This window comes from Pygocentrus nattereri, chromosome 24, assembly GCF_015220715.1.
Source record: "Pygocentrus nattereri isolate fPygNat1 chromosome 24, fPygNat1.pri, whole genome shotgun sequence".
Classification (NCBI taxonomy): domain Eukaryota; kingdom Metazoa; phylum Chordata; class Actinopteri; order Characiformes; family Serrasalmidae; genus Pygocentrus; species Pygocentrus nattereri.
The window spans coordinates 31,606,184-31,623,795 of NC_051234.1; the positions used below are offsets into that span (position 1 = coordinate 31,606,184).

The window sequence follows — 17,612 nt, forward strand, 5'->3', positions numbered from 1 at the left end:
AAAACCAATTACCCCTGACATTCTGCAGTTCAAATGCTTGGGCAGCACCCAAGCCCGGTCAGAAAAGCAAGTGTGAAGGCCAACTGCTGAAACTGAACCAGTGCGCAAGTGTTCTGAGGTTGGCAAAAAAAAAATGCATTCTGTCCATTCTGACCACTCGCAGGCAGGATGGGCATCACACATACTGGACCTGCTACAAGAGCACATTCGTTTGCTCCACATGCCCATCCGGTAGGAGCATATTCCAGCCTGTTCATGGTGTACAGTGTCAGGAAAAATGCTTTCTGCTTTCCAGGGCACAAATGCTGGGGTGGTACCTTAGTCGGGGAATGTAATCCAACCATCTTCGCTTAAAATTTAACTGGACCCATATCCCAGCTTTCCATGTCATTTTTCTAACCAAGAAACACATGAAAAGCTCCAAACGTGCCGCTTTCCTCTGAGAAAAAGTTAATGTGTAGCTTTAAAGCTGAGCTAAGGCGCACAACAGGACCTCAAACAGCTTTAAGGGTGCATGAACACACTTAGATTTACCCGGAAAGCACCCAGCGTACACCGAGTTGCTGGAGTGCCTTAAAATTTCACTCACCCAAACTGAAACAAACCAGATTTGCTTAACAGTTTCGATGTAAAAATGACCATGCAGACCATAGGGGTGGGCGATATGACGATATTTGATCATTATCACGATAAATAAGGTCACAATATCCTTTTCTGAGCACATCACGGATATCGTCAGTACTTGAAGAGCCAGCCACACTGTCAAAGTGAGCATAACGGCCTGTTTAACTGGATTTGTGTAGAACACTGAATAAAAATCACTGTACACACTTAAATGTGGTTTTTCGATTGAGGCCATGGCTCCATTCAGAACCATTTGCATGCTTAAACGGTTCTGCGCGTGGTGAAATGGTTCTTCAGATTGATGGAGAATGTGCTGTACGTGGTTCTTATTTGGTGCATTTTTATTAATGGTTCTGCATAGCACCAGAAAGGGTTTTTCTATTGCATAACAATAGAAACAACAATAGAAGAACCCTTTTTGGTGCTGTATAGAACCATAAGCATGTGCTCCATCAATCTGAAGAACTTGCTTTTGCTAAAAGCCCTTAAAGAGCCGTCATTTTGAGCATGTAGTTTTATTATTATTATGATCATTATTATTATTATTATTATTATTATTATTACTATTAGTAGTAGTATTGTATTTGTATGTGACATTACATCTTCCACTTTCTCTGTTCCAACTTATTTAATGTCAGAAAAACTAAATATCGCGATGCATATCATGTACCGTGATACAATGCGACCGTATCGTCCACCCCTCCTGCCCAGCTAACGTTACCGTTAATCTATTGTTGAGTTACTGTAGCACAGCCTCCTGCTCGAATTCTCCCGTTCCACCTTAAATGGTGCAAAAGTTACCTTCTGGCGCCTGAGGCTACTGCTGCGACTGCATGCACCATTTAAGGTGGGACGGGAGTATTCGAACAAGAAGCTGGCGAATAGGAAGCCTCGTCACGGTAGCGGCCTTTTGCCCCCCCTATTTAGCTTTGGACCAGGGGTTAAAAGGGGTCTGCTCGTCCCACTGACCCCCTCAGCGGCATGTTTCACAAGTTCTGGGCCGCAACCTCCGACCACCGCTCAGTCACGCCGCGGAGCTCTCTCGGCTGCACGCCCGGCTGAGCGCTCCCAAAGCCGGCTGCGCTCTCGGCGCAGCGCCGCGGAGCGCCTCGCCACCTCCAGCGGGAAGGCAAAGATGGATCGGGACGTACCTGGACAGGACAGGGCAGGGGGCACCGTGGAGAAAGCCGTGCGGAGTCCGGGTGCCTCACTGAGCTCCGGGCAGAGTGCTCGACTTCTCCCTCCCTCTCTCAGCTGTCTCGCTGCTGTTTCCGGGTTGGGAGACGTCACTGAGCTGGTGGACAGGTTCAGAGAGGAGGTCCACTGGAGAAAGCGGAGAGAAACGGACAGCGGCCTGCGGTGGGGGGGGCACTCCTCCGTGACCGGCCGGCCACAGCTGGGCTCTTCTTTCAGCAAATAACGACTTGTATTGAGTATGCGTTCAGTTGCAGCTCATTGTAAAACACTGCTGGTTCTCTAGCGCCCCCTGTGGCCCGCTGGAGCAACCGCTCTGACCGCCACACCTGACCGAGTCCCGTTATCCGGACTACGCTGAGTTATCAGCCCCTACATTACAATTAAAGTGGAACTGCACACATTTTTCAAATTCTCCACATAATTCATTGGATGAGATGTAAACAGAGCCGTTCTGAGCGGTTCGGTGTGAAGCGCTCCGTTCTGGATAAACTTACCGAGTCAGAACCGTTCACAGTGGTGGTGATAGGAACCAGACGTCCCCCTCTAAAAGCTCCTCACAGAAAGTTCCCACGGGAGATGGTTCTGAATTCACCGCCTGATGACTGAGACGCTGATTTATGACTCCCGAGAGAAAGCTTTACTGTTTTCACATTTTCCTCTATTTTATCACCAACATTCAATATAATCACTCAGAAGACTCGTGGAGGTTCTCTGGTGGTTCTGGATGGTAAATAAAGTGTCTATTTCTGTGTTGTAGTCATGGTGACGTCTGGTTCCCATCACCACCACTGTAAAGACGTCTGAACCATTTCACATCGGACCGCCCTGAATCAGTCTGTTTATACCTCACACACCGAATTATGCAGAAATTTGATTAACCGGCCAGACCAGTTCCTCGTTTCCACGCTCACTGTCCACTTTATCAGCTCCACTGACCGTATAGCTGCACTCTGTAGTTCTACAGTTACAGACTGTAGTCCATCTGTTTCTCTGATACTCTGTTACCCTGTTCTTCAGTGGTCAGGACCCCCATGGACCCTCACAGAGCAGGTAATGTTTGGGTGGTTGGTCATTCTCAGCACTGCAGTAACGCTGACGTGGTGGTGGTGTGTTGTGCTGGTCTGAGTGGATCAGACACAGCAGTGCTGCTGGAGTTTATTTAAAAATGCATTTTCTTTTATTTATTTCTCTTTTTTTACATTTTATTTGGGAGAAAAAAAAATCCTGCCTTTTTAACCTCTTCAGCTCCTCGAGACCACCGGTGGCTCCAAACCACACTTGGTCATGTTCTTCATAACGTTCATACTCCATGAGCTCCATTCAGAAGCTGGGCGTCGTGTGAGGCTGTAGTTCTTCTCTCCAGTCTAATAGACGGTGACGTCATTTTAAACCCTTATAATAAAAGAAGCTGAACTCAGTTTGTTTTTCTACTGAAAGTCGACCCGTTTTTCCCCAAATCTGGTCTCTAAACTATAAACAGACGGCGTCTCTTCAGTGATCTGCTCTGGAAACATCACTTTTAGAGAACAACACAAAGAGCGGCGCAGATTTTTGGCTTTCAGCAGTGAATTGTGAGCATGTAGTGATATGTGGAGATCATAAAACACACGTTCTGTTCATTTGAGGGAGATTTTACAAAAAAAAAAATAAGGTCACTTTTTTTTGGACAGTCCCCTACAGACGCTCCACAGCTGCTTAAATCACTAATGAACTTTCTGGTGATCCTCAGTTGATCATCAGCAACATTAGGGTTAGGGTTAGGAGTAAATGTGGGTTTTGCCTTGAGGTTAAGGTCAGGGTTAGGTGTAGGGTTCAGGGATGGATTCAATAAACTCTTTCACACTGAAGTTCAAGTTCAGTTGAATGTTACTGAAAGGCTGACTGAGCATTTACAAAGCACAACGAACCATCAGAGTAACATTCAAGTTCAAGTTCAGTGGCAGTGAATGACTATTCAGATTAATGTTACTTAAATATCTACAGTGGACCACCCAAATAAAGTGTTACCAGTAATAAAATAAAATAAAATTTGCATTTATTTCATGCAGTTACTGATAATTTGTCTTACAGTTCGGTCATTTAAGATTAAGAGACCCTTATTAGTCCCACAACGGGGAAATTTCACCTCCGCATTTAACCCATCCGTGAAGTGAAACACCACATACACACTAGTGAGCGCACACACACTAGGGGGCAGTGAGCACACTTGCCCAGAGCGGTGGGCAGCCCAATCCACGGTACCCGGGGAGCAGTTGGGGGTTAGGTGTCTTGCTCAAGGACACCTCAGTCATGGACGGTCGGCTCTGGGGATCGAACCGGCGACCTTCCAGTCACAAGACTGGTTCCCTAACCTCCAGCCCACGACTGCCCCCAATTCAAATAGACAAACGAAAATATGCCCTGGGGAATAAGAGGCTCACCAGTCCCAATACACAGTGACACACTTCAGCAGACAAAACAGATCTATCCTGAACACACGTCTAATGAGGTCCTCTGAAATAAATAAGCTGGTACCTTTTGAGCTGCATACAAGAGCAGAGTGGAATGAGTCAGAGCAGAGCTCAGCCTGACCATAATTAACTCACCTGAGATCAATTAGAGTGGGCTGTTCAGATGGAGCCAAATGATTGTCACTTAGGCTATATAAACAACCAGAACCTGCCAGTCTGCAGAAGTCATAAAAACAGAGAACATAGAGCTCAGTTCATCTGCACTGATAGAACTAGGACTTCACCTACAGCATGGCAAAAGAGAGGATTCACATCAATCTGGTCATCATTGGTCATGTTGACAGTGGCAAGTCGACGACCACAGGTCACCTTGTTTACAAGTGTGGTGGAGTGGACCCGAGAACCCTGGAGAAGTACGAGAAGGCTGCGTCCCAGGTATGAGATTGCACCTTGGTCCCTTATTGGGCCTGTTCTGTTTTATACTAAACTGAGTTGTATTTCTCCACAGATGGGCAAGGGTTCCTTCAAGTATGCATGGGTTCTAGACAAGCTGAAAGCAGAAAGGGAGCGTGGCATCACCATTGACATTTCCTTGTTAAAGTTCAACACTCAGAAGTATGTGATAACGATAATAGATGCACCTGGCCACCGTGACTTTATTAAGAACATGATTACTGGAACGTCTCAGGTAGTATCCAGAGTACTCTGTGCTCAAAGAAGGTTCTCTGAGGGTTCTTCAGTAAAGATAGTGGTGTAGATAAAAGGATAAACACTTGAAGCAACAATTGTAGGCTTGAAAGGTTCTCTGCACAGTGAAATGGCTCTTCAGCTGGGGACTTTTATGTAGCAATAAAAAGGCTGAGCTTTCAAAAAAGTTCTTTAGAGAATCCTGTACAACCCATTAATCAATGTAAAGAACCATTTAAGCATGCAAAATATTCTTTGTGTGCATGGTTCTACATGGACCACAGTTTTTACTAAAGAACCATAGAAGAGCCATCTTTTGAGATGCATATCTAGGTGCTTCCAAACACTGCCTTTCTTCTCTGGTCTACCTCTAACACGGCAGTGTTTCCATTTCTAGGCCGATGCTGCTCTTCTGGTTGTTTCTGCAGCGAAAGGAGAGTTTGAGGCAGGTGTATCTCGTAACGGTCAGACTAGGGAGCACGCCTTGCTGGCCTACACCCTTGGGGTCAAGCAGCTCATTGTGTGTGTCAACAAAATGGACCTGACCGAGCCACCTTTCAGCCAAAAACGGTATGATGAGGTGATGAAGAACGTGATGGTCTTCATCAAGAAGATTGGTTACGACCCAACTGCGGTGCCTTTTGTTCCTGTGTCTGGTTGGGGTGGGGAGAACATGCTTGCACCATCACAGAAGGTGAGATTCATTCTTGAACCTCCACAGCAAGTGTCCAGCTCATTCTGGTGACTCCCTTGCTCAGCAGGTTTGAGTGTTTGAACTGGACAGCCTTGCTGGTGGCTGCAGACTGCAGCTAACTGTCTGATCTCTTCTTCCAGATGGCCTGGTTCAAAGGCTGGAAGATAAAGAGAAAGGACGGCTTCTCAAGTGGCAAGACTCTGTTGGAGGTGCTGGACTCGTTGTACCCTCCAATCCGAACTGCTAACAAGCCCCTCCGTCTACCCCTGCAAGATGTCTACAAAATTGGCGGTTGATACATTTTCACCACTCCTTCAATACAATAAAGATGCATATGGCCTTCATCTTCAGGATTTTAACATTCCAGTTCTCCTCTTTCACCTCCCCAGGGATTGGCACAGTTCCTGTGGGTAAGATTGAGACTGGGATCCTGAAGCCTGGCATGGTTCTGACCTTCTCCCCAGCCAAGTTGACTGCAGAGGTGAAGTCCATTGAGATGCATCACCAGGGGCTCCAGACTGCACTGCCTGGCCACAATGTGGGCTTCAACATCAAGAACGTGTCTGTGAAGAATCTAAGACGGGGAGATGTGGCTGGTAATGCCCAGCAAGACCCACCGTCTGATGTCAGCAGCTTCATCGCTCAGGTGGGCCATGCTTGCAAACGAGCTCTGTGTGGATGGTTGTAGAACAAGTGTTTAAGATCATTCAGCATGGTTTGACCTGAGATGGTAAACTGAGGCACTTGGTGTCCATTTCTATATTAAATGGTCAGTCAAAATTAAATTCATTCCTCAGACCCCAAATTCTAAGAGCCTTATTCCAATATTAATTATATAAACAAGTTTTTCAAATGACCATGGTGCAGATTCCTTTGCTAGATCACACAATCTAATGTAATCTATGGCTGCTGTAGGGGGATTCCACCCATTGTTCAAAATGTGAAGTGGTTGAGATGTAGTAATTTTGCTAACTCATTTATAGCACTTCTTGCTGGTGGCAGCTTGGTGCTTTATGGACCGGTGATGAATCTCAACAGTAACACAAGGAATCATAAGTTAATTTGGTCATAGAAGAAAAATGGACCAAATTAAGTTAAAATTTCACAACAAACCATTTGATTTGTATTTCATTTTAGATAAACTTGGACTGATTTGGCTGGTTCCCATCACCACCACTGATTTCTTCAGTGGTGGTGATGGGAACCAGGGAACAAGTGATGCCTCTAACACAGGGGTGCACAACTCTGGCCATGGAGGGCTTTTGTCCAGCACAGTTGAGGTTTCCCCACTCAAACATGTTAATTGCCAGCTTTAGTGAACAGGTCAGTGTAATCAGGTGTGTTGGAGCAGGTAAATCGCCAAACTCTGCTGGATGCTGGCCCTTCAGGACTGAAGATGTGCACCCCTGCTCCTGGCTGACTTACTATCCAGTGAACCTGCATGTATGAGTTTAACGTTGCTCAATTAGTGGGAGATCTGGGGATGTTGTCTTTAGGTAATGTAGAGAATGGCTGGTGCTAAAGCTGAAGTGTTCTCCGGGGACTGCTGTGATGCCTTGTGTGGACCTCTGCCATGACCTGAATCCTTTAAGGCCAAAAACTACTGTAAACAGTCTGAGATGGAGGTCTGCCTCATCTGCAAGGGGCTGGGAGCTGCAGGTTTTCATTCCAAATGAGCAGGATCACACCTGGTTTCACTTGCTTTATCAACTGGTCAGTCTTCAAAGAACTGCATTTTTGGAGTGAACCTGCAGCCACTCAGATTTGGGGACACCTGCTCAGACATGCATGCCTGGCAGTCTTGTATTAAATCACTGTTGGAACAAATCTTTGCATCTCAAATGGTAACTTTACAGGAGAAGGAAGAAAAACGTGTATTGCTTTGTGTAAGTCAATGGAACCAGACATCTGTCATTTTGGGCAGTTTCTTTTGGTCCATCCATTAAATTCACATGATCTTAAGACCAACATGCATTTTCAATGTCAAACTGAATCAACACATGGAGATGCAAGGTTTTGTGACAACAGCAAAACCACTGCTGACCAACTTGGAGTTTCTCTAGAATGCTCACTTCATGTTAACCCTTTGAATGGCTCATTTACAGCTTTGTTGCTTTTACAATGATTTTTAAACCCATGAAAGGCTGATCAGGTACTCCAGGACCAGGTTGGAGAACCCAAGGTAGAACAGTTTATAGGTTATGCTCTGGATCTTGCTAGTGCTTCAGTCCCAGGCTTGGACCCAATACTCTGAACTTTGTCCTTGTTCTCACCTTGATAAGCTCATGAACTGGACCAGTTGAGATTAGGTGATGCAGTGTTTGTTTGTACTGGATTGGGTAGCACTGTGCCACAGGTTCCCAACCCTGGTCCTTCTGCACCTCCTGCCCTGCATGCATTTCACTGCTGTAATATAGTTGGATAAGGTATGGAGATGGCAGGGAAAACAGTAAGTGCATGGTAAGGTATTGTGCAAGGCTGCTCCAGGACCAGGATTGGGAACCACTGCTATCCTAACGTTCTCTTCCATAGGTCATCATTCTGAATCACCCAGGCAAAATCAAGTGTGGCTACTCTCCAGTGCTGGACTGCCACACCACCCACGTGACGTGCCGCTTTGCAGAACTGCAGGAAAAGCTTGACCGTCGCATGGGGAAGAAGCTGGAAGACTGGCCCCAGGTCCTGGTGTCGGGGGATGCTGCCACGGTCAAACTCGTCCCCATCAAACCCCTTTGTGTGGAGAGTTTCTTCAGCTACCCTCCTTTAGGTGAGGAGTCGGTGCCTTTTCATGAATCCAGTTTTTGCCGAAACTCAGACTGTAGAGCCTGAGCAGCCGCATGTTTACTATAGTGCCATCTGTGTTCCTTTCAGGGCGGTTTGCTGCCCGGGATCTGAAGCAGACTGTTGCTGTAGGAGTGATAAAGTCGGTGGAGAAGGTGGAACCATTGAAGAAATCTGGGCAGAAAGCTCAAGTAACGAAATGAGTTGATCATTTAACCTTTTTTATGAATTCTTTATTTTTTATTTTTTCTTTACCAGCAGTCTGGTATGAGCCTCTATAGGCTGCTTTTGTTTATTGTGGCACAAAGCACTTTATGTTGATGCTGCTTGAGCTAGCAGGCAGAGCTGGAATCAGTACCTGGGTCTTGGGTTGTAAGTTGATGGACTGCAAAATTTAATTTACTGAAATTAGTGAGTTGGATCAGAATCCTGTGTTAATGCTAGAGCCCTTCTATTTATGAATCCTGTTACTCAACAGTAGAATAAAGTGCAGGTGGTGCTGTAATGAGATGGTGTGGTGTCTTTTTTGGTGTGTGGTGTGTGGTGGTTTTTTTTTTTTTTTTTTTTTTTTTTTAATAATAAATGCATCTGGTTCTAAATGAGGTCTCAGGCTTTCAAGGGGAGAAGAGCAAACTTATGGGAACCAATACTGCAAAGGTAGTGATGTAGTAACGGTTGTACCTTTGTCACCAAACTGAAGGTAACCTCAAACTCCTTGGGACCACCACTGGTTCCAAATCATGCTCGGTCATGTTCTTCATAACGTTCATATTCCATAAGCTCCATTCAGAAGCTGGGCGTGGTGTGCGGCTGTAGCTCTTCTCTCCAGTCTAATAGACGGTGACGTCATTTTAAACCCTTATAATAAAAGAAGCTGAACTCAGTTTGTTTTTTCTACTGAAAGTCGACCCGTTTTTCCCCAAATCTGGGCTCTAAACTATAAACAGACGGCGTCTCTTCAGTGATCTGCTCTGGAAACATCACTTTTAGAAAATAACACAAAGAGCGGCGCAGATTTTTGGCTTTCAGCAGTGAATTGTGAGCATGTAGTGATGTGTGGATCATAAAACACCCTCTGAGGGGAACTTTTTACAAAAAAAAAAAAAAAATTAAAAAGTCTTACTTGGTCACAGAAATTCAGATGGACAAACCAAAATATACCCTGGAGAATAAGGATGGTGTAACAAAGCATATAAACTCTACATTTGAGCCATTTATATAAGCATTATATAAGCACGCTACCTGTTATGTGAATGGTTATGCATCTCTGAGTCTGTTTGGGTATTAAGACAAAATCCCTGAGATGCAGGGCAGTGAAAAACAACCCCAAACGGTTTACCACTATCATCACTTCAGGGGTCACAGACTTTTGGATGGTAAATAAAATGACCACTTGGTTTTGACTATTCTGCAGCGTCTGTACACTTCTCTATTGAGCCATTGACCACAACACTGACTTTCTACACTGTTTAACATTGACCTGATCACTTCCCACAATATTCAAAGTGGACAAGTCACTAAATCTAGTACAGCCAGGATCCTGGCATCATAAAACTTGCTTTCCGTTTAAAGTAGACACCCTTTAAAGGGAAAAGTTCTGGTTTATTGTATTGGTTCAGTGCAGTTGTAGCTTCAGACAAACTCCAGTCCAAGTGAAGTGATGAAACCTTTAAAGCCGTATCCTGTCAATGTTCCAACTTCAGCCTCGTTGAGTGGTTGATGTGAAATAGTGTGCTGCAGAGAAACCTGGATTTTCCTTACAGTGGTGGGAACCAGACATCTGAAGCATTTACAGGCACTAAAATCTGCCTCAATCATTCCAAAACTGTTTGAATACATTGCAAGACCAAGCTTGGAGACCATTATAAGCAGAGTCAAGTTCCAGAACTAGCTGTTTAGCCACACCTGCTCCTGCTAATCACCCTCAAAGTCCCTGATTGGCCGTATCAGATGTATTAAGGGGTTGGCAGCTTATTGGATACAGGTTGGCGGTGATAATTGCCCCCCTCTTTGAAGGCGTTTGATCCCTAAATGTGACTAAAGCCCAGCAGTGAGGAGCTGAACTTTCCCCTCCTCTGCTGTCCCTGCAGACGGGCAGGGTCGCCTACAGAGCGGCGCTAGTAGCTGTTAATGAAGTGATGCTCTTTTATCTGAGGGTCTCATTTCAGAGGGAAGATCTCAACCACTACCCCTTGTAAACTCCAGCAGCACTGCTGGGTCTGATCCACTCAGACCAGCTAACTGATCTCAAGCTGTGTGACATAGTTAAACATGCACATTCGGGCGTCATGTAATCGCCACACTCCGGTCTAGAAATCTGATAGAGGCTGGATTTGAGCTCAGTCATCAGATTTCTCAGTGCTGTGAGCTCTTACTCTGATTTCTTTCAGATTTCTCAGTCTGAGCATGTGCGAGATCAGACGGTGGACGTCACGAGGTGCCGCGAAACACATGGAGCGCCGCCGAAACCAAACATGAAATATAGGATTTAAATATTCATCTTCGAGATGATGTTTGTTCATATTTTCAGGTAAAGTGGTGCGAAGTTTTACGTTACGTTACGTTTACGTTGCGTCGCCTTCTCTGAGTTTATTGGCTGGTTGTAAAGCCAAAGTCTGATAACTGTCTGACTCCTGTAGACCAGGAGTTTCCCCATCATCTGATTACTCAAGTGCATGTAAACGCGTTGATCAGATTACTGACAAAATTTGATTTTCTGCAGTTATCGGATTATTGAGTGCATGTGAACACAGTCATAAAGTGTCAGATCACATAAACACGTCCACTTTAGATTATTTAGCTCTGTGGTTTGAGGATCGTGTCATTTAGGAATGCAGTTTGCAAATTGCTGGTGAGGTAAAAGCTTCCATTGCATGTTAACTGAGTGAGCCTTGTGGCTACAATGCAAGACCACGGACCCAAACTTGGAACGCTAAATATGTTTTGGCATAATGACCTGTATTAAAGAGGAAAATTGTAAAGTAGATTTTTCACCCACGGTTTGAGACTTTTTCATGTAGTAGATACCAAGATCATCGCCAGCCTAACATGGAGCTCTGTAGGCTGTGTTCTCCTAAATGGACAACAGGGACCCTTTTCTCTTTAAGCCCATCAGCATTCACAGCTGTGCAGTTCCCACTCAACTGCATTCAGTTCTGGACCGTTAGGCTGTGGGTTTGGCAGGTCCTGCGCTGGGAACTACTTTCAAATGCAAGTAGGCGCTTCAGTGAGTTTATGCACCGGTCATTGTAAGTGGAAAGATGCAAATTCTGCTTCAGCTTCTCCGACCCCTTACTCCTAATTAGTGGTCCTGAGTGCTATATGACCATCTAACTCGCCCAACAATTCTCATACCCCCACTTAAATTCCTTTAAAGTGGAATTCCACCAATTTTCTGAGATGTCCGAAGATTTAATACAGTTAAGCTTTCAGATGCTTTCGTCTTAATGCTGTTCAGCGTAATTCTAGGAAAACTTGTTCCCATCACCACCGTTATGAATAAGACCTCCAGAGTGTTAGACTCAGTTTCTTCACAGGAAGCCGTTACATGAAATTATGACCAAGACATTTAAGCCCAGTCCCATTTCTTCTTTTTACCCCTACCCCTTGTTTTCAAGGGTCACTCTAACCCCTTGGAACTGAGCTACAGGGCAGTGGTTGAGATCTTCCCTCTGAAATGAGACCCTCTAATAAAAGAGCATCACTTCATTAACAGCTACCAGCGCCGCTCTGTAGGCGACCCTGCCCGTCTGCAGGGACAGCAGAGGAGGGGAAAGTTCAGCTCCTCACTGCTGGGCTTTAGTTACATTTAGGGATCATACGCCTTCAAAGAGGGGGGCATTTATTATCACCCCCCCTAATTCTTCAGTGATATGAAGCTGAAGTCAGATATTCTCCAGCTTCTCCTCCGAAGTCTCCACGTTACACCTTAAATGGTCTTGCAGTTACATTCTGGAGCCTCAGATGTCAGAACTGCTGGACTATTTAAGGTGGAACAGGAAATTCAGCAAACTACTAGCAATTTCTATGCTTGTTATGAAGTAAAGAACCATAATACCTTAAAACAATACTAAACTAAGATAATACGATGATCATCGTAATTTCTTCCTCATATCTCTGTTTGGAGTCTCTAAAAAAACCTCAGTTTGGAGGGTCATGCAGCCCCAACACTTCACCCCACCCCTCTATCTCAACAAGAATCAGGACGCCCCACTCCTAGACATGAACATGCAAAGCAGAGGGCTAAGGGCTAAGTAGTAGGGGCAAGGGGCAAATGGGATTGGGCCTTGGTGTCTACCAGGTCTTCCAGGAGGACCACTTTCTCTGCAGCTTTAGAGAGAACCATCATTCTTTTTCTTTGACTTTCTCCTTCCTTCTGTAACCTACGCGAGTGGAAGTATAACGAACAGTGAATAACTTGTACTTGACGGCCGTTTTGACAGTGTTTTAGTAAATGAAGGGTGTTTTCTGACTGCTGCATCGTATTGCACATCAGTGGTTCTCAAACTGGTCCTCAGGGATCCCCAGACGTTTTCTCCGACTCGACTTGCAGCACACGGGGATAAAGCAGGGATAAGGTCCCTGTGGACCAGTTTGAGAGCCAAAGCTTGTCATGATGTAAACACAGCACTACCGAGGTTTCAAAGAGACGACACCAAACACTGGATTTCACCCTTCCATCTCAAACAGTATTTTTATTTCATCTTTTGAAACAGACCTGTTGGTTACAAATTTCATCATGTGTGTAAACACAGCAGATTCCCGCGACTGCCGAGCTGTTTTAGGTCGACTCCACTGCATTTGTACTGACAACCTGAGTATCGGACTGAAATCGCTTTCCCCGCGTGACGCGGCGAAGATCTGACTGGTTACCTGCGGCAGTGGCGGCACCAGATTATCACCGGACAAGCTAGTGTTGCGTCACGATCCGGCACGTCCCTCTCTCAATCCGTCTAAACACATCTTTGAAAACAACTATGGGGAAAAAAACACATGTTCCTTGCATGGAATGCTTCAAGTATCATCACTATCTCAATTCCTTCAATGCTAATAATAAAGAGGGTGAAGCGAAGAAGCTCGGTGGGTTCTGTCCGGATCTGGAAGAGTGAAGGAGAATGAAACGTAAACATACGCAGATGGTCAACATTTCAGAGCAGCGTCCTTTAAAAGAGATGAGCCTAGGTCGGTGGAGGTGGAAGGGAGCTGTCGACGTAAGACGAGGAGACACGGTTCAACCACAATAACGGGTGATGTTCATTACACAGGTTGGATTATTTCACAGGGAGAGAGAACATCGTAAACAACTTATGACTATTCCATCCTTGGACGTGCTATAGTGGTACGCTGAGAGATGTGGAGGTAAAAACATCCGAGACTTAATAATATCAATGCTCAATACAGTCCAGGACGACTTTTTACTCCTCTGCAAGGCAAACAAGTCAACGACAACCAGTCCGCATTAATACTTTACAGTTCACTGGACAGAACTGGCCCTGGGTGTGGTTAGCTGACAGGCAGAATACAATTACACACCTTTACTTTTCGCCACACTAACACAAGGTTTTATATTCACACACAAACACAAGAACGGTGGCGCGTTTGTGTTTGTGTGCAGCCAACACCGAGATATCTATGTACAGTCGTTATATACAAAAGCATTAAGTAACAGCTGAAGTGGAGGATGTGGCTAAATGCTGGGTGCAGTCCCGGCTGTGGTAGACTGTTCTAAAGAGGAACGATAACACTGATAAAGTTAGATACTCTTCGCACTGCACCTCCTTGACGGTGAGGAAGTTAATACGGGGTTTCGCTTTCTGCTTCTTTTTGTGGTTGTTTTTTTTTTATATATATATACTTTAAACTACAATGGCTATTTACAGCGTTTCTCTTGGTAAGAGATGAACAAGGTGGGCTGGCTGCAGCGCCCAGGCTGGTGATAGACTTGTAGGTGTCAGTCAGACAGGATGTGGACGAAGGACATGGGGAAGACGCCTTTCCTCTCTGGCTGCCCTTCGATGTGTCCAATCTGAAACAGAAAAGAAGATGACAGGGTGATTCGACAAACCTCTTATTTTGCCTTATTTACAGCCTGAATACTCCAGAGTTTTTCAGCCTCATCTCTTAATAGACAGTAATCTTGACACACACACACCAAGCAGGCGTAACGTTCTGACCAACTCCTCGTTTCTGCGCTCACTGTCCACTTTATCAGCTCCACTGACCGTATAGCTGCACTCTGTAGTTCTACAGTTACAGACTGTAGTCCATCTGTTTCTCTGATACTCTGTTACCCTGTTCTTCAGTGGTCAGGACCCCCATGGACCCTCACAGAGCAGGTACTGTTTGGGTGGCGGATCATTCTCAGCATTGTAGTAACATTGATGTGGTGGTGGTGGTGGTGGTGTGTTAGTGTGTGTTGCGCTGGACTGAGTGGATCAGACGCAGCAGTGCTGCTGGAGGTTTTAAACACTGTGTCCACTCACTGTCCACTCTATTAGACACTCCTACCTCGTCGGTCCACCTTGTAGATGTGAAGTCAGAGACGACAGCTCATCTGCTGCTGCACAGTTTGTGTTGGTCATCCTCTGGTCCTTCATCAGTGGTCACAGGACGCTGCCCACAGGACGCTGCTGGCTGGATGTTTTTGGTTGGTGGAGTATTCTCAGTCCAGCAGCGACACTGAGGTGTTTAAAACTCCAGCAACACCGCTGTGTCTGATCCACTCAGACCAGCACAACACACACTAACACACCACCACCACGTCAGTGTTACTGCAGCGCTGAGAACGACCCACCACCCAAATAGTACCTGCTCTGTGAGGGTCCATGGGGGTCCTGACCACTGAAGAACCCCTGTTCTATCAATGGAGCTGATAAAGTGGACAATGAGCGCAGAAACGAGGAGGTGGTCAGAAAGTTACGCCTCATCAGTGTGTGTATCTATGGTCCTACTCTGGGAGAGCGAGGCTGGTTATGCGCGAATGGCTGTGGCGTCACCAGGGACTGAACTTGCGATCTCCTGAAGATGAGGGGGCTCTGCTCGTGTAGCTCTGACTGACTTCTGTTGCTCCAGAGTTCTAAAGCTGAATAAACTTCATGAGAACCGCTTTGGTAAGATCTGCCCTCATGTCTGACTCGTCTTCAGACCTGCTTTGTTACAGTTTAATGGGTGCAGTTGTGGATTTGCATTATACTGTCATGATTTCTACTGAGAGTTCTGAGCCAACAGGTGCTCTACACTGACTGCATGATCCAGCGGCAGCAGACAGAGATCAGATGAAGAGAAAAAAAACAGGTGATGAAACGAAGACAAAAATATGCGTGGATGAAAAAAACCTCTGCTGGTACATGACGAAGGGACTTCAGCTTCGAGGGAGATAAACCACACAGGAAGTCTGGTTTCAAAACAAGTGGCAGTGCTTAGTCTCCAAATGTCGCCCTTGATTTTAACAGCACGGGAATGAACGTGTTGATGCTTTTGAATGTACAATGAGGTCGGCGATGTCCTGAGCCCCTTTCAAAGCAGAACGTGGAACTTTCCAATATTAATTATTAATGATGAGGCCTTCTCGTCGGTCAACAATGACCGTTCATTCGTTCCTGAATTGTTTAATCTGCAGTCAAGCGTCCTGTTTTTCAGAGATCAGGGGCCGTATTACAGAAAGTTCTTACGTCTGAGATCTGCTTTGTTGTCATGGCAACTTAAGACTGAAGTTACGACAGAAGCCATTAGAGAACAATAGATATTAAGTCTATTATCTCATTTCCAGATTACAGAAACATAAGCTGCCAAAATATCCTAAATATTTCCATGAAGATAAACCCCAGAGCGTCTTAACTTCTGTTTAACCATCTGTTTCTAGTGGTTTATTTTTCTACACTGAAAACTGTTTTGACTTCTAGTTTTCGAGTTTATTTTCTAATAGAACTCCACCGCCCCTCTGATCATTACATTTACATTTACAGCATTTGGCTGACGCTCTTATCCAGAGCGACTTACAGTTTGATCGTTTTACACAAGTAGGCCAAGGTGGTGTTAGGAGTCTTGCCCAAGGACTCTTATTGGTATAGTGTAGGGTGTTTACCCAGGTGGGGGATTGAACCCCAGTCTACAGCGTAGAAGGCAGAGGTGTTACCCACTACACTAACCAACCACCTTCCTGTGTTAATGTTGATGATAAAATATTACAGTGATGGTGGTGAATAATGAGGAGGCGGAGCTGAAGTGTGTCTGTTTATTAGGAGGAGGAACGTCAGCACGCTCGGCTAAAGCGTTTGGGAAATGGAGACTGAAACTGAGGAGTGACGACGCTCTGATATACAGCAGGGGGCGCTCTCACAGCATCCACATCTCCCAGTTTATCACTCTTTTGTTTGGCTTTCTTTATAACAGTAACGGTAGCTAACATTAGCTGTGTGGCTAACTAACTTGACGTGTTTACGTATTAGCTGTGCGCGTATGGTCGGTTGCTAGGCAACAGACACGACAACTGATTATTGACTTCAATCGAGTAAGTGAAGATTTGCTAACTTGAGGTAAGAAAAGATGCTGTGAGATGAGAAGATTCTTAAATTAAGATCAGATTTGACTCTGTAACACGAATTTGTGGAAAATCTTATCTCGTCCTGTCAGTTAAGACAAAAAGATTTTTTGAAAATTTTCTGTAATACGGCCCCAGAATCTGCAGTAAGCACTTGGTTTTGTCTGATACCTGTTTTATAACCAATCTCGGTTGATCTAATTTATATGGGGCCTGATATGACCGTCAGCTGTCAACTCTGAATGGTCAAATTAGATGGTCAGTCCTCAACTGTCAAACTCAAATGAAGCCTCGAATAGTATTGGTGATGTAGTGTTGGGGAGGAGCTACCCAGACGTTTAGGTTTTGTGTTGGTTTCTATGAATTTGCTCTTATTGTCATGTTTCATTTTCATGCTTCGTCAGTGCGATTCACAGATTTTTGCTGACACTTATAAATCCGCGAGACCTCAGCTGTAATTTTTCATATGCACAAAGTTTGAACACCTTCGGTCAAATTACGTTCTGATGTTCTAAGCCAGAAAAAGAGAACACATTCTCCACAGAACACTTCTGCACATTTTAATGCACTATTTCTTTCGTTGATACTGAGTTTAATATATTGGAGGAAAGTAAGTAATAAAATAAAATATGGCCTGTGC

The 17,612-nt window shown here is 45.0% G+C and overlaps 3 protein-coding genes across 10 annotated transcripts in view; 1 reads left to right on the forward strand and 2 right to left on the reverse strand.

Annotated features, from left to right (window-relative positions):
- The window catches only part of fam49bb (family with sequence similarity 49 member Bb), a 94,338-nt gene extending 92,273 nt beyond the window's left edge, over positions 1-2,065 (reverse strand). The window contains exon 1 of the mRNA XM_017709232.2: positions 1,776-2,065. The gene's annotated coding sequence lies outside the window, so the exon portion shown is untranslated. The remainder of the gene's footprint in view (positions 1-1,775) is intronic.
- A 2,414-nt stretch (positions 2,066-4,479) lies between these two features.
- si:dkey-37o8.1 (uncharacterized protein LOC407641 homolog) lies at positions 4,480-8,938 on the forward strand. The gene is made up of 7 exons (XM_017709230.2): positions 4,480-4,706; positions 4,780-4,959; positions 5,356-5,652; positions 5,793-5,943; positions 6,042-6,298; positions 8,185-8,419; positions 8,524-8,938. Exons 1-7 carry the CDS (start codon positions 4,563-4,565, stop codon positions 8,634-8,636), a joined length of 1,377 nt encoding a protein of 458 aa, XP_017564719.1. The 5' UTR covers positions 4,480-4,562; the 3' UTR covers positions 8,637-8,938.
- Positions 8,939-13,099: 4,161 nt separating this feature from the next.
- asap1b (ArfGAP with SH3 domain, ankyrin repeat and PH domain 1b) overlaps positions 13,100-17,612 on the reverse strand; it is a 146,494-nt gene continuing 141,981 nt past the window's right edge. For all 8 annotated transcript variants that reach the window (XM_017709225.2, XM_017709227.2, XM_017709223.2 and 5 more), the window contains one exon: positions 13,100-14,458. In XM_017709225.2, the coding sequence (XP_017564714.1) occupies positions 14,384-14,458 (75 nt within the window). In that variant the 3' untranslated portion in view covers positions 13,100-14,383. The remainder of the gene's footprint in view (positions 14,459-17,612) is intronic.

Coding starts and splice junctions, on each gene's coding strand:
- si:dkey-37o8.1 (XM_017709230.2), top strand. CDS start 4,563: ATGGCAAAAGAGAGGATTCACATCAATCTGGTCATCATTGGTCATGTT. Junction 4,707..4,779: donor ACGAGAAGGCTGCGTCCCAG/GTATGAGATTGC, acceptor ATTTCTCCACAG/ATGGGCAAGGGTTCCTTCAA. Junction 6,299..8,184: donor TCAGCAGCTTCATCGCTCAG/GTGGGCCATGCT, acceptor TCTCTTCCATAG/GTCATCATTCTGAATCACCC.